The sequence below is a fragment of the Acanthaster planci genome, linkage group LG13, assembly GCF_054643075.1.
Source record: "Acanthaster planci isolate LZ-2023a linkage group LG13, COTS_SCS, whole genome shotgun sequence".
Taxonomy (NCBI): domain Eukaryota; kingdom Metazoa; phylum Echinodermata; class Asteroidea; order Valvatida; family Acanthasteridae; genus Acanthaster; species Acanthaster planci.
This window is the reverse complement of record NC_141789.1, coordinates 9,351,904-9,368,296: the sequence shown is the minus strand read 5'-3', so window position 1 is coordinate 9,368,296 and position 16,393 is coordinate 9,351,904. Positions and strand designations below refer to the sequence as shown.

General features: G+C 41.4%; 1 protein-coding gene across 1 annotated transcript; it reads left to right on the top strand.

Annotated features, from left to right (window-relative positions):
* Positions 1–4,036: 4,036 nt before the first annotated feature.
* LOC110987892 (ADP-ribosylation factor-like protein 3) lies at positions 4,037–15,851 on the top strand. Its single transcript, XM_022251042.2, has 5 exons — positions 4,037–4,372; positions 9,052–9,259; positions 10,053–10,159; positions 10,982–11,167; positions 12,852–15,851. Exons 1-5 carry the CDS (start codon positions 4,370–4,372, stop codon positions 12,891–12,893), a joined length of 546 nt encoding a protein of 181 aa, XP_022106734.1. The 5' UTR covers positions 4,037–4,369; the 3' UTR covers positions 12,894–15,851.
* Positions 15,852–16,393: the final 542 nt, after the last annotated feature.

Genomic DNA, 16,393 nt, shown 5'->3' with positions numbered 1-16,393 from the left:
ATTGGCCAACGAGTTGCAAACTCTTGGAGTCGCACTATTGTGAATCACCCGTATTCTTCAACAGACAACAGTTACTCGTTAGTCTGCAAAATGACCCCTGGGCCAGCTTTTTCCTAACTGTATTATCATGCTTTCCGATTAAAACATAACAGATATGTGCCATGCTGCACCAAAGAATGAGAAGGATGTCCTAGACTTGACGTCATACTTTCAGGAGACCATCCTACTTCGAACGACGTGTTCTGTAAGGGGAAGTTCGGATTAAACAGAAATTCAAAAGAAATTACCTTGCTTTTTGTTCTACCGTTTTCAATATGCAAAACGAGAAATGAATTTATTCCACTTTTCCTGCTACTTTTTTAAATGGAAAAACGAGAAACGTCTCTTTTTGTCAATTTTAGGTTTTCTTTTTCAAAACAAGACGTGTCTTCAAGTTTTCATTTTTCAAATCAAACAACGAGCGAACGAAACGTATGATAATAACGCGCCTCGTATACATGTACATTCACTAATTCAGTGACACCTGCACACTGAGCTTCGTGATTAATATTGATGCCAGCTGTACAGAGGGATCCTCCGTCTCATTTTTTCCACGATAAAATGGGTGTTTTTCGTTTTAACACGAGTAAGCTCACATCCCCGAATGCACGAACGGCAAGGGTACGACGCGGGGGTCAACGAGGGCATAATTATTGTCAGTACCTGTACATGTACATCATGTACTCTTCATCCGAGAGTGATGCGCGCACCATTTTCAAGCACTGAGGAGTCAACACGGTACAGACGCACCTTGTGTGGTTTACCATCGCCCACGCTTGAAAATAAAAGCCCTTATTCAACACGAATTGGAAAAACTACCAACCTAGTCTTGCCCCAAAGATTAGTTATACTGTTTTGGCCGGTGCACCGTGCAAGCGACCATGTGTGCTCTGTCGAAAACGGGCAGTCTTCATGGTGCGCGGTCTTCAGCAGTGCCTGCGAGCATTTTTCACGCTCTTGAGCGCGTGAGTATGGTGTACTATTTACGACAAACATTTCTCTCTCTCTCTCTCTCTTGCCTCCCTCCAGGCGACGCAACCAGACGACGCAACGGCACAACGGCTCCTTTGCGTCGTGCCGTCACGGTAGGGTCAAACCGTTGCCTTCTTGCCGTTTCGTTTTTACACACGACGCGTCGTGTCGTGCGTCGCGTCGTGCGTCAGGCGACGTAATAGGCGACGCGATGCACGACACCACGTACGACGCGTCGTGTGTAAAAACGCGGGACGGTAGGACGCGACGAGCGACGTAATCAGCGACGTTCAAACGGCAAAAAATGCAACATGGAAAGGACCTAAGGCAGCACGACACGACGGGCGACGGCACGACGCAACGCACAACGTGGGTGTGTGTACAAAAGTAATGGCAAGAGCGGCGACGGTGCGACCAAACGGCACGACGCAAGGGAGGCGTCGTGCCGTCGCGTCGTGTGGTTGCGTCGCCTTGAGGGAGGCTAGGGAGAGAGAGAAATGTGTGTGGTGAATAGTACACCATACATGAGGTAGTATGGAATTCCATATACCTACCGTCGTGCGTCGCCCGTCGTGCGCCGCCCGTCGTGCGTCGCCCGTCGTCCATGTAAACGTACCATTTGATCCAGTGTGCATTGTACCAAACTATAAACAAGCTTCACAAATCTCATGTTTTTTGTTTCAAAGCTTCCGCTGATTTGTAAACAGTATTTTTGATTATGCGAGGCAGATTTAGTAAAATCCTATTTTTCTTAAACTCATAAATTTTATGCTCTACAGTTTATCAATACGTGCAGTTTACGCATTTTGTACAAAAATACATGACATAAACAGCAGATCTGAAATGTTTACATTCAGGGTCAGTGTTATATTCCTTGGTCGGGTTATCACTTCCGAGAACGCCAGCTGACATTAGTTCCTCCTCTTCCTCGAAGGTCATATAACCTCAGCTTGCTTACGTCGATTCCCCAAACCCTCCTTGGCACGATCCTTCATAAAGTCCATCCAGTGTATTCTTGATCTGTAAGAAGAAGTCAGGATCTTGCGGGAATTTGTAGGCCTTATTCATGGTGTCAAAATAAAGCTGAAAACAAATCACGAGTTCGTGAAGTATTGCTCTTGGAAATTTCTCTCCGTTTTGTTTGCTCATCTCGCACAGAAATCTTGGTCATATCCTCTGTAAGATTATTGAAAGGATTTGTGCTCAGTGTTGGGCAGTTAATGGTTGCGCTGACCTTGCAATTGACGAGAAGGTGCTAACGCCCACTTAATAGCGTTATCGGAAAGTCCGAAAAAAACAAAATTAGAAAGTAACTTTTCGGTCCAAATATTAGATATGTTCAGCGCAATCGTGACCTTTGCGCAAACTCTGTGCTCTGGGGTTGTTTGCCAAATGGGACAGATGAAACTAGAAATCGTACCGAAGAAACCTTTATACGCAAAACACAAATTAAGATCTACGGTTTTTGTCATGTATTTTTGTAAAAAATGTATAAACTGCACGTATTGATAAACCGTAGAGCATAAAATTTATGAGTTTAAGAAAAATAGGATTTTACTAAGTCTGCCTCGCATAATCAAAAATACTGTTTACAAATCAGCCGAAGCTTTGAAACTTAAAAAACATGAGACTTGTCAAGCTTATTTAAAGTTTGGTACAATGCACCTTGGATCAAATGGTACGTTTACATAAAATAAATATCTTAATGAATTCTATTATTATGGGTACAAAAACTAATTTTGTAATGTTTTAAGAATGAATTCCATTCCAAATCTCCATTATTTTGTAGGGATGGAGTGGTGAGACGTTGCCCTTCCAAATAATGGAGAGGTGTGTCTCCATCGCTCCATTTGTACAAAATAATGTAGCGGCAAAACAATACGGTGACGTCACGGGTGGAGGTTAACGTGTGGCTCCGGCCGGGCCGGGCCAGCTGTACTGTGGGTGTATTTCCTAAGGCCTTCAATAAGGCCACGCACTCGGGCGTTTGGCAATGAGCGAAAACGTAGGCCCCTGTTCTATATTAGACAGCCTTGAGAGCCATGAAATTGGGGTGTTGAAAAGAAGGCACTGAACCTCTTGCATGTACTTAGGGTTTCCAATTCTGAGCCATTTCAATGCAACCGAGTTCGCAAGTGGCACTACTTAGCCGTTTTGCGGAGGGATGCATTTTCAAAATGGCTACTCAGTCTCTGAGCAAGGAAATTTCCTTCATTTTAAAAGTTGTCTGCTTTGGGTGAGAATTTCTCAAAAATCCATTGGTCAACCCACTAGAAATTGAAAGAAAAATGAAAGAGGGCTTGTCAAACATAATTTTTCTTTACAGTCTGGATACCTGTGAGAGTGGCGAGTATTTTTTAAATAATTTTGAAGGGGTTTGTTCCGTCACGGGTGTCTATGGCAATTTACTTACGGGTGCATTGAACCAATTCAAGCTCCGTAAGTTGAAAATAGTGTAAAATCAACCAAGTTTGGAGTCCCATGGCAGGCAACACAAGTCCCTGAGGCCTCTCTTAAAAAACCAATGTGTTGTTTGTTCCTTCATATTTCATTTCATTTTCAATTTTTAGTAGGTTAACCAATGGATTTTTTAATTATCCGCCAAAAACAAACTCACCCCCCCCCCAAAAAAAGTGAATGTTCCCAAGTCTTCTCAGCGGCCATTTTTCAAATGACATCCCTCACCTTCCTGGGGCTCTTCTGACAATTTTCAATCATATTTTTGTCTGCATTGACACCAGATGGGTGTCCTTGAATCTACAGAGATGATTCTGGGCCATACTGACACATCCCACCATTTCTTGGCCCGAACAGACCCCTCTTTTCGAAAGAATCTGTTAGGGGTACTTTTTGTGCGTCTCGTCCTGGCGTAGAATTTTCTTTGAATTGGGACACTGCACCCCTCAGGGGGTGCACCCTGAACGCCAATGCTGCGCTGGGAACCAGACTATACCAAATGGCCTAACCCTGCCGTTAGAGGGCACACTTACCTAAATATTACGTGCATACTTAACGTACCGATCCATCTGCGCTGCATGCGTGACTCGACTATCTACATGTCTAGCCTATAGCTAGCCTGCAACTCAGCTCAAGACGTGCTACTCACTGCAAGAAGCACAGGGCTGCAGCTCATGAATGTGTAGGGCCTACATGTACGTGGGCTGGCCGTGTCCTTCCTCCATCATGTCTGTGATCGTACGTGTTGTGATTAAGAATCAGAAGTACGGTGTAAAATCCAAACTGTCAAACTTTACCTAGACTAGAGCAAGAAAATACCTATTACTAGTATTAGACGGAGTCCATTTCATGTGCAACGCACCCTCCACAGCTCCACATTCACAACCACCACAGCTTTAAAATGGTAAGATGGTCTCCATAATGATGACATGCATGACAGCATGGACAATGTTTCCCACCCTATTTCAACATCATTTTTAGGTAGGCCTGGGCTAGGTCCTATTTAGTAGAACTCTAACGTTAACCCACTACTCTGTGTGACGTGGTCATAACGCTATGCATTTTTGAATCAAACTTTTGCAGTAAAAACGATCTGGTTGCACGATGCAGGAAGGAAGACCTCTGTGGTTGCACAAACACCACTCTTTCAAGCAAATTTTCCCATGAGAGCAACTTTGAAAAACTGTAGCTGGTGAAAGTCATATCAATAGAGAAATACAGAAATGCAGTGTTTTTAATTAGTAAAACTGATTCTTACTTAATGGGAAGGAGATGAGTGACATGTTTTTAGCTGCTTCGGCTTCACTGCCTAGGTCATCTATTAACAGAAAATTTCTGCTTAGCTCATTAGCAAGAAAAGTGCCCCGGTTTCTTTTGAGAAAGGAGATTGTTTGGCCCCCAAAAGGTGAAATTGTGTCAAGCTTTGCCAGGATTAACTCAGGGCTGGTTCTTTGGACGTCCATCTAAGGCCAAAATGGACAAGAAATACGATTAAAAAATGGTCCTACATGTAAGTGTCCGAGAAACCAGCAGGATGCAGTCTGAAAAATCTTTTGATAATATACATTAGGAACGGGCCTAATCCTTCTGTACATGTACATGTACCATGGAAATACTTTTTTGTTTGGTGTTATTACTTCTATAAAGTGCAAAGCCACATACATTTCATGAATTTGTACCATTGAAGTATGGAAATTGACCTCAAGACCAGATATGCGCCGTTCATATTTCCCTACTGAAACATAAACGTGTACCTCCCTGGTTCATTGTACTTTGAGGCCTTGCCTACGACTGTACGCCATTGTTGCAAGATACATGTAGGGAATGCCCTGTCTGCGGAACATCATGCATTTTGACATGGTTCTGAGCCACTCTAAACCATGTCTGATTTCAGCAAATTTAGTTTAACCACTTGCTGCCTGGGAACCCAGTTTCGAGCACCGTGGGGTTTATACGCAGAGCCGGGGTGCCCGAAATGGCACAAAAGAGCTGGTCCTTGTAACAAAAGATCGTACTCGAAACAAAAGACCTGCTGCTGGGAATTGCCATTATTTTTCGGCTTGCATTTTTCGAAGGTAATCCGGCACTGTTTTTAAACAGAATACCACTGTTTTGGGCATAGAATGCCCACAGGTTAGCACCACGGACAGAAGTGCTCTAGGACCCCATTGATGAGCAACAAAGCACCGCTGCATGCTAATCCAGCTGCGTTTGAAAAGACACCTCTCGCATTCATTGGGGACAAAGGAAATTACGCAACACCTCACAATTCTGGGCTTTCTTTACAGGGCAGCAGGCCTGGCTGAAATATTCAGGAGTCAATGAAGGTACCTGTCAGCTTAGAGTAGCCACGAAAGAGTCATTCATGTGGGTGTAAAAGTCCACTAAATGAAATAATGAATTTTTGAAGAATTTTCAAAACTGAAAACCTTGAAAATCTCCTGGATGTGGGCATTGCATTTTTAAAAGCACCCAGCAGCATGTGGTTAAAGAACCCATGTTTTCCTGCAGTGTAAACTCTGATCAACTGCAACTTCTTGTTCTTGTCATGAAAGTCACTGTGATTTACAGCCATGACAGCAATACAAATAAGATCCAAATACTCTTCATTAGTCATGGCTAGAGAGTGGTACTTTTAAATTGGTAAATCCTTTCATCGATACATTTTAGGGGGCGCTATATCACAAAATCACCAAAATTTGTCAGAAATTATCCAGCAACTAAGTTTTAAAGATAAATTTATTATTTTTTTTGGGGGGGGGGAAAGGGGGTTTATGTCAACAATATTGTGTCTCCCTCATGGTGGCGGTCCATACACAATGACTGTAAGTCTTTGTTCAGACAAAGGGTAAACCCATTTTATAGCAATATCATGCTTGTTGACTTGGTCCTGCATGGGCCATTTTAAAAGGGCAGTAACAGGATTTCAGCCTGATCCAGAACTTTTTGTGTAGGCTGCAAACATCCATGCCTTCGGCTTATTAAAATCTGTTTTGACAACACTTGTTTCATTGCGTTTCCAACAAAGGGGCAAGACTGACGCTGCAGTATTTTCACCTTTTTGTGCTTGTGGTTGTTTTTTCCCAGTTTTTTCAACTTTTAATAGCTAGAAGCAGAACTTGGAAGAAGTGAAGTATAACTCCATACAATTGCATTTACTTTCAAGGTAATTTCACTAAGATCAGCAAAACATAGGTCAAAGCCCCACTAGCATTTTCACCTCTATTTTATGTGCCCATTTCTTACAAAGACAAGTTAATTCTGTGTCTGCTTTGGACAGTGTTCATAATGTTCAGTCCTGTACAGACCTTGGGGCAGTCATCCTGTTTTGTTAACAGTTCCTGCCATCGGCTCGCTTTATTATCACCATGAGGTCACTAGCCGCCTGGTTTTGAGCGTACTAATTAGAAACTAAACTAGACTGGTACTACTCTTATCTGACAGCACTTGGCAGTGTACCATCAAGCAACACAGCTATACCAGGATTGATATTTATGATTCTGTTGTATGGCTCAATTTTTTCAAAGTGGGACAAAAAAGTAATACATACATACATGTATCTCCTCATTTGAAAAAGGGTTGTCTGCATATCTTTATTTTCTGCTCCTGTTTCCAAATAACTCATTGTTTATCTTCACTAACTTTTTCTCTTTCTATTATATCAGAAATATACATGTAACTTTCGTAATATACATGTAACTAAGCGTTTAAGCTGTTCTTTTGAAACTTTACCATCCAATGTCAATTGTCCATTTTGTTTACTCTTGACCAGATAAATATTTGTCAGTAAATCTTTTACCCAAAATTTACTTGATTATGGACCTCGAGCTGGGCCAAGAGAGGGGGCTATTTTGTTAGCAACACGTTATGTTCAAGGTTCATCAAACGCAGTAAATAATACAGTACAAATTAGGAAATACTCAGAACGATTACCCAACTTTATTTTGCTCATCTACAACATGGCACGACGTGTCTCCATTCCTTCTCCTGAGGGTGCCATGCATGTACATGTACCATGGACACAACACAAGAGAGGCTTCTTTGGTCAGAACTGAACTTTGCTGGTTCATGAACAACTACAAAATGCAAGCGTTACGGTCACATTGCTGCCAGTAAATTAAACACTCTCTCGACCAACACGGTTGAGCAACCAATGAGGGGGTGCCTTTGCACTCACTTCAATCCCATGACTTTCTTTTAAATGATGCACTGTTGCAGAGTTTTCTTCCCTGTTTACTACAACACTTTCAAGCAGACGGGAGATGCATGTTTACGAATGTCCAGTAGGTTTCCCGCGACAAAGCGTCTCTAATTGGTAACTAGAAAACTACGTGGCGCTGGAATAACAATTATTTCTTACTACTGTTGCTTATTTAACAACTTCCAGCCCAAATTGAATTAGCAAATAGCATGACAATGAACGATTGTACTTTCACGTGAACCCGCAAACTGATTTTGTTGGGAAATTCAAATTAAGGCTCGGAATGAAAATCTCTAATTTTTAGTTTTGATGATCAAACCAAACCAGGCCCCCCCTTAAGAACTGACGCAAATGAGCCGGATTACCATGGTAACAAATCCATGGTTTGCGTGTTTCCTGTTCTTAATCTGGCTTCATTAACAGTCCTATAAGGTACTGACGTCACGGTCTGTTGTGTACTTTCCTATGGCAGTTAGATGAAGTGAGGTACGATCCACGATTCCCCACGTAAGAAAGCAAGCATGTTCACACAAGGGCTGATGTTGTAATGTTTTAGGTCTAGTTTATGAAGTTGGTCATTCTGATTTTTTTAAACTCATGGAGATTTGAATGTGATTGTAATTAGCAATGTGTAAATGGATTGGTAATTACTAGTTTTCATGTTTTGTTTATTGAGTATACATGTATGTGCAAATTTGTCCAAACTTAAGGGACCCCAATGGAAATATGCCTGTATAATTGGCTTTCTTGCATTATCCCAGATTGAATCAACAGTCTCTTGTTTTTCTCTGTGTACATGCTCAATTGTAATGAAGTTGATTGATTTCTGAACAAAATAATAACGGTGCAAAAGGGGTTTCAGAGCAGGAGACCATCCAAGTCTTTTTTTGAAAAATTTGAGATCTGTACTCACCAATCTCTTGTTTTCACTCGATGACAATTGCACCGTTCATGCCATTTGTGTTTATCACATTGTATTTGGCTGGCCAATGGCCAAGTTCACTCACTCCGCATCTCAGTTCGACCATTTTTGGAGACGGGGGATGGCATTTTGTTTTGCCTGACTGTCTTTACTATGTGACTTGTAGCTGGTATCATCAGTACTTGCGATATGCACTGTGCTGGGTAGTTGTGACAGATTGCAAGATCTTAGAAATCTCCCCCCCCACCTCTGAAAATGGTTGAACCAAGATGCAGAGCAAGTTTAGCTATTTCTTGGCCCGACTCATGAGCAATGTGATAAGTAGATACTGTACTTGGAAGTACAGTGTACATGTACGTGAAGGTGTGACAGAGGAGTCAACAGCCAGCAAGGAGCAAAACGCTCTGACATGAATTCTTTTATTTTTTTGGTTTTAAGTTTTGTTTTGTTTTTCCCCCAGGGCCTTTTTGCTTTTTTGAAGTCCAAACTTGGCAACAGTCCAAGCCGTAAGTTACGCATTCTGCTGCTTGGGCTGGATAATGCCGGCAAGACAACCCTCTTACGGGGGGTAGCCAAGGAGGACATCAGCCATACCACGCCCACGCTAGGGTTCAACATTAAAACCATCTCATCACAGGGTGTGCAGCTCAATGTGTGGGATATTGGAGGTGGGTTAGCGGCCCCCCTGGTGGGTGTGGCATTTGAGAGACGGTGGGAGTTTGAGATGTTGAACTAAACTGCTTTAATAGCAGTGACATTTCTTACACGTGACATTGCCTGCCCAAATATCCTACTGGCAGGTATTCATTTACCTGAGACTGTTTTGGAAAATGCCTTAGCTTTTGTGCATTTTTCATTCGCTTAAAACCCTAACCCTACACAATGCTGTCGCTTGAAAGAGGATATGACCTTATGGTTCTTTGCAGCCATCAAATACAAGAGATAAGACAATGTACCATATGGCTTTATTTTTCTCTGTACAAGTAAGAATGGAAGTGCCCTAGTCGAAAGTGCCCTAGGCGGAAGTAGTAATATGAGGCACTAGGTCCTTCAGGCTCAGACTACTGCTTAGTATTTGTAGTACTGAGTACTCAGTAGTGTAAGCCAAATGAAATGCTTGACGGTTAGAGTTTTAAAGTGACTTCTGTGTCTTATAATGTCAAAATCAAATTTAGAAATGACAGTTTAATCTGAATTTGAGTCAAACAAACCGTTACATGTTGTTTTATGTCTGGCAGGAGAATTTTGAAGGGAGATCAAGTAAAAAAAAATTTCCTTCAGTGTCCAAACTCACTTTATTACAATTCTCAGCTACAGAAGTTAAATGTATCAAGTAAAGTCTGACAACTATGAAGCCTCCGACATGATTTCTAAGAAGTGTGGTACCTCTGACAGCATGGTTACACGGTACCATGCTGCCAGACAGCTGACAGATTTTCATATTTGCTCTCCACTTTGCAGGTCAAAAAACAATACGTCCTTACTGGAAACAGTACTTTGAGAAAACAGATGTTCTCATCTACGTGATAGACAGTGCAGACAGCACTCGACTTGAAGAAACTGGAGAGGTAGAAATCTCTACTTTTTTTTTTCTCAATGATGTCGTGCCAGTGTTTTTGTAGCCTGTGTAAATTCATATATTGAAACAAGTCTGCGTACTGGAACTGGATGCCGTCCAAAGAGTCAACTGTGGTCTTACCGGAAATTATCCAGCTCCAGTCAATTAAATAACCAATAACTGACGGTACTTTGCAAAGTTCTAAGCCAACACCTTTTCAGCTTAAAATGCCATGGGTTTTAAACACCAACTGCCAAAATGTGGACAGTGCTTTTCTGAGGTGCAGTTTGAATCAAATATTGTGTCTTCAGACTTGAAAGTGATTGAAGGTTGATCAAGTGTCAAAATGCAAGCAAGTTAAAGTTAAAGTGCTGCAAATTATCGAGCCACATCCAGAGACATTCTTCTGTGTTGAATTTTGAATGTGCGCTGTCCTTTCCCCAAAGTGCCGTAAAAACACGTCTCCAGTGCCATACATTTATTTCTATCAGTTGACCGTGGAAAAAAGATCACTTGAGGTATTTACCAGCTTCCTCACAGAGAAATCACCAGTTAAAATAGGAACAGAGACAGTGGTTGTTCTTTCAAGTTATATGGCTTGATGCAACAAAACACAGCAATTTAAAAACAGCTCAGATGTAATGGTACTGCAGTGGAGCCTTGATAGCATTTGTTGTATCTTTGATTTGCTAGATCCGAATTTGGGATTTGCTCAACCAGTTACAGGGAGTAAGTCGAAACCTTTGCCCTTTCTCAATTTAGTCCATCCTTGGTATGCAATTGCACTGAAGTGGCCTTTCTGTTCTTTCAAAATCTTGTCCCTCCCCACCAGGAACTCAGCCGGCTACTGGAGGAGGAGAAGTTGTCTGGGATTCCACTGCTGGTCTTTGCCAACAAGCAAGACCTCATCAGTGCCGCGACAGCCGCCGATATCGCAGAGGGCTTAAATCTACACACCATCAGGGACCGCTCCTGGCAAATCAGTGCCTGCTCTGCAATGACCGGAGAGGGTGTAGAGGTACATTTACCATCAACAACTTTCATGCATTAGCCACTAGCTAGTAGCCACAGGACTTTTCCACCACAAACTCGTCCAAGGAGTGGTCGTATTTTGCACTGAATAATCTTATTTCTTTAAATGACAAGATACCACCATGCACAAAATGCTGTCATTCACAATGTTGGGTGTTACGAATGCTGACCCGTGGTGGTCATTTGTTTTGTTAACCACTTTGCGCCGGGGAACCCAGTATTGGGTACCTTATGAATGTAATGAATTTTTGAAGAATTTTGAAAAAAATCGGAAAATCGTGAAAAATGCCCGTATTTGTGCACAGCCATTTTAATTTAACTTGGCGCAAAGTGGTTAAAGGTCTGTATGATGCTTCTTACAGCATAATTGCTTTCTTGAAACTCTGAGACAATGTCAAGGAGCGATATTTGCCTCAACGCCAGGCCATATTCCCTGGCCACTGAGGGCTTAACACCAGTTCAACCAACCTTCCCAGAGCACAGACTGGTTTGGGTCTCTGTGTGAATACAGGCATAGGTGGAGTCATTCAAGCTTGGGAGCAAGCACACATGTCACCTTTAACTGCATACGTATTTTCCCAAAATGTTTGTAAATGTCCTCCCAGTCACAAGAAATCTCCACACATCATTTGCTAATAGTTACAGGCACTGTTGATTGAGCTGCTCACGTAGAGCCATTGAAATACTTTGTCATAAGGGGAGTCGGATTGGCAAGGTTGTTCTTTCCTCTCCTTCCACCTCTGTGGTCCCGGGTTCGAATCCCGGCCCAGTCCACATGTGGATTGGGTTTTCAGTCCCTACCTGACTCCGTGGGTTCTACCCAGAATATTCCTCTGGGGTTTTCCTCCCACCTCTAAAACTGTAACTGCTTCTTATTGTCTCCTCTTTACTGATGTTGGTGAATGTGGGTTGTTTGGCGGCTGCCATCGTCTCCACCATGTTTATATGTATTCATTGTTCCACACTTAATGTCTTCATTGTACCACGCATTTGAACATACCGTTATCTATATGAAATTTGCACTTTATAAATAAAAAGATTAAAAAATAAACATCATAAATGCAAGTTTACCAGTCACATCCTCTTTCCTTCAACGCTGTGTATGAACTTGAATTACATTCTGCTCCTGAAAATGCTGGTCGAAGTTTTTTCAACTTTGACACTGCTTGCCGTGTTTGCATCTTGAACTGCATAAGTGATGGCATACAAAGTTGTGGCTGTCTTGTATGCACAAGCTGTGCAACATCAAGACACAAACCATTTACTTTATCTTTCAGATAGAATGGTTGATGTTAGAATAAAGCAAAGGTGATATAAGTTCCTGTCAGTTGTAGCCGATTGAAAATGTCACTTGGCTTTGCCACAATAAATCACTTGGAACGAAATTAAATACTAGCAAATGAGACAAGAAAAACTTTGAACCTCTTTGCATCGATGAATCCCCTTTGAAAAATGTACATGTGACGTATGATAGTGTAATTGTTTAAACAGTGTAGAGGTTTGAGGTTACGTTAACTCCATGGGCCCAGCTTTTGAATGTTTTTCCACTGTGTGCATGTTCCCCCTTGGCCAATGAACACAGCAGATACTGAAGATGCGTTGTGGCGTCTGCACTGTGTCACGCGCACACCAAATTGATCTTACATTGTGTGTTGTTTCGATCCCTACAGGAGGGAATGGATTGGGTTGTTCAGAATGCCAAGTCCAGATAGCACACCACACACGCATCCTCACTGGAGGCACCATCCCTTCAAATTGAGACCTGAAATTGACAGCCAGTCCTTGCTAACAGTCTGCCTGCACCTTTCTCCTGGGGAAAATCTGTCTGATGCAGCCCAGAATTCTTCCCTGGAGTGCTGCTAGGGGAGAGATTGACCAATAAACACAGATGTTGAAGATGATGCAACAGCGAGGTCCAGGAGTTTGCAGTAATGGGAATATGTTTCATTTCAAGCATTCCATGTTGACAGCAGTAGGCAAGTCCAATCAAGGACCATAGTTAACCATGACTAAACAAAGTCTGATCAAACACATACTAGTCGATGATGATTGAACTTGTGTAATTGTCTCTTCACAGCCAGTCTACCAAGGTTGGTCCCGTTGTTAGTTGCCGTACCTGTTTTAATAGCACAGTGCAGAGGGGACAAGTTATAAGAAAAAAGGCAGAAAAACTAAATCTAAGTATGCCACTAGTAAATTTAGAGGATCCCTTTTCTGGTTTTATTTTGCCACATTCTATGGCTAGTTTTTTTCTCCCCATGGGCCTGAATGGCCTGACAACGGTTGACAAGAGTTGTTTGCACTGCAACTTCATTGCACGTTCTTCATCAACCATACACTAGCTAAGTACTGGTCCTCGATGGAACTTGCCTAGTGTGGTTGAAGTTGGGTCTTGTATCTTGTATGGTAAAGGAAGATAGTAGACTTGAAGTCAGTGAAAATTAAAAATGAAGAAAAAACAAGTTAAAGAGCCCATGCAGTGTTATTTTAATCCCCTTGGGAGAATTCTGGTGCCTTTTTGGCTTCATGTCAGTGCATATCAACAGATTTGTGTATTCATAAGAACAAATGATACCGCTTCAGAAAGAAACTTCAGTGGCAACATTTCAGAGAATTTGAAAATCTTTTGTTGTTGATAAGTACATAACAGTTGGTAAGTGAGCAAAGTTTCCTCACAAATATTTCCGGTGAGCTAATTTGGGCTTCGCAGTCAATACATAGACACAGAAAATGTGTAAAATGAACACGATTTCTGAAAGCACAGCAGTGGCAATGCTGTCACATAATTCATTTGTTCCCTACGTCTCTTGCTTGAAATGGGGTTCTCACTGCCTGCACCCTCGCAGTGACATCTAAGCTCAAATTTCATGTTAAGTACATATAACCAATCTGCAGGCAAAATGTTCCTCCATCTAACTGCAATTCAGAGATATTATGGCAGAATTGAATCAGAATGACACTTGTGGGAAAGGGCAGTTATTGTGATAACCTTTCAAGTTGGTATTTTCATTTTCATGAGTGAGGATAAATTGTTGGTGCTAAAGACAAAATATTCACGAAGACAGTGGTCTCAGCATGTGTTTTCAATGGTAAATAGTTCACATTTTTGCTACTAAAATTGAAAGTGGCTATAAAATATCCTTAATCAGGCTCTGATATTTTCCCTAAAATCCTGGATGTGTTGGGTTTTTTTTATACTTTGTGGCCAAAAAATCACATCAGAATGCATCAAAGTACAAACCTGTAAGTTAATATAACAATAACCTCTTGGGTAATTTCTTGAAAGAATGTTTTTCTTGACTTATTTGGTTCAATTGGAAAATAAATTTGCACGTTTTTTTTCCGTTGGAAAATATTAACGTCTCCTTGAGCCCAACCCCTCAGTGTGTTGCAGGTACTTTGCTTGCTTGGTGTAGCCAAATCCACTGATGAGAAAACTGCTTAAGCCAATAGAAGCTAACAACCTGAAATACAAGTGTTTTTTTTAACTTCTGAGTTCAAAAACATTGGACAGGCGTTGTTCACTGTTGGAAACTGTGCAGCTCTGAAGTGTGAGGATTACAACAGAACTTGATACATGTACATTTATATTTATAACTGAAGTGTTATTGTTAGCATTTTCTTGTGTAGCAATTAAATTGCCTCAGGAAGATGATTCATACTAAAATCTACAGAAATGTATTTCATTTTGATGTGTTTCAACATCAATCTGATAATGTGGTTGTCTAATTTTGAAACAAATCCTGATGCACTCTGTGCATATTGGATACTGTACAAACACATACAGAATGTGTTTTCAAGAATGGAAACCAAATATGTTAAGTTGATTTTATTAATTGAGAGGTTCTTGAACTGATAGTATCTGGTTTTATCACAGAATTAAAGATTGTTGGATGTTTTTAAATGTAAAGTTGTGTTTAACTTTGAGACAAGCCCTCCATAGATCACATGTAACCTTTTCCATAATGACATCATATTTCTGAAAGTTGCTGGGAAGGGCAAACCGGTCATGGATCAAGGGGGAGGGGACTCTACCTCCCTGCCCTTGCTCTGACATTAATGTAATATTGATTACAGTTATAATTTCTACAAAGATGACATCCTTTAACTTTTTATACATCCTTAACAGGGTAATGTATTACCTGCCCACCTGTTCAAAGTAATCCGACATAGAAAACAAAATCTGGTGGGCCTGACCCCAAATCTTCCCCCACTGCCACAAAATCCTGGGGCGCAAGTATGTATGTGTAGCTCCCAGTTTGTGGGTGGGAATCTGATAGTAAAGAGTGGGAGGCGAATTCATGATATTCACGAGAAGGGGTGTGCATGTGGGCGATATAACAAATAGCATGCATATTGTCTTTGTGTGCATGCACAATACATGAATGGCCTGAAAAAGTCTTGAATACTCTTGCCACTTTAGATCAAATGTACTAATTGGATATTTAAAAAAAATCGGGTGAGATCTATAAAGTGTGCTGTGTTGTGCCTGCCGTGTATGCATGTGTATTTACGTCACTATCTAACATTAAGCCAAATGCAGGTTTTTCTCAGTTTACTAACTTTCTGCCTGACCTTGAATTTGAAAGTACTAGACATGGTCTGGGACTTATTTGTGCAGCTGAATTTTGGTCTCTAAAGATATTCAGCAATAAAACAAAGTGAATACACCTCTGGAATCTCTGTCTGATCCTTTGTTTTGATCACATCAGTTGGAGATGGAAGTGTGTAATTCAGCAGAATGTAGTGGATCGTCTTACTCACAAGCACTCCCAGTGTTTTGTCGTAGCCATGACAATCTTCTCAGTCTTGAGGTGATTGTTCTCTCTGCTATTATTCACTGGAAAATTGACCATTGTTGAGAGCGGTGCGCATGCAGTGAAGCAAATGGGTTATTTAAATAAAAAGACCATTTGGAATGCTTTGATCCAGTGCATGGCTAGTTAGGGTGTTTCTCTGTACTGTGACAGGTTCCAACCTGCAGATGGAAGCATGGTGTTCGTGTATTTTGGCAAAACGTGATTTGATAAAAGAAAAAACCTTTCTACTCGAGGACAGGTCAGCGGGGGGAGGGGGTCATGATCACACCCCCCCAGGAAGGAGCCTGTTTTGTGTGTGTGTGTGGTGTGTTTGGTTGTTTGTTGGGTTGTTTGTTTGTTGTTGGGGTGTTGGGTGTGGTGTTTGTTTCTTTGTTGGGGTGGGGGGGTTGGTT

Excerpts from the sequence above, each read along its gene's own strand:
- LOC110987892 (XM_022251042.2), top strand. Across the intron at positions 9,260-10,052 it reads CAATGTGTGGGATATTGGAG|GTCAAAAAACAATACGTCCT; the intron begins GTGGGTTAGCGG and ends TCCACTTTGCAG. Across the intron at positions 11,168-12,851 it reads TGACCGGAGAGGGTGTAGAG|GAGGGAATGGATTGGGTTGT; the intron begins GTACATTTACCA and ends CGATCCCTACAG.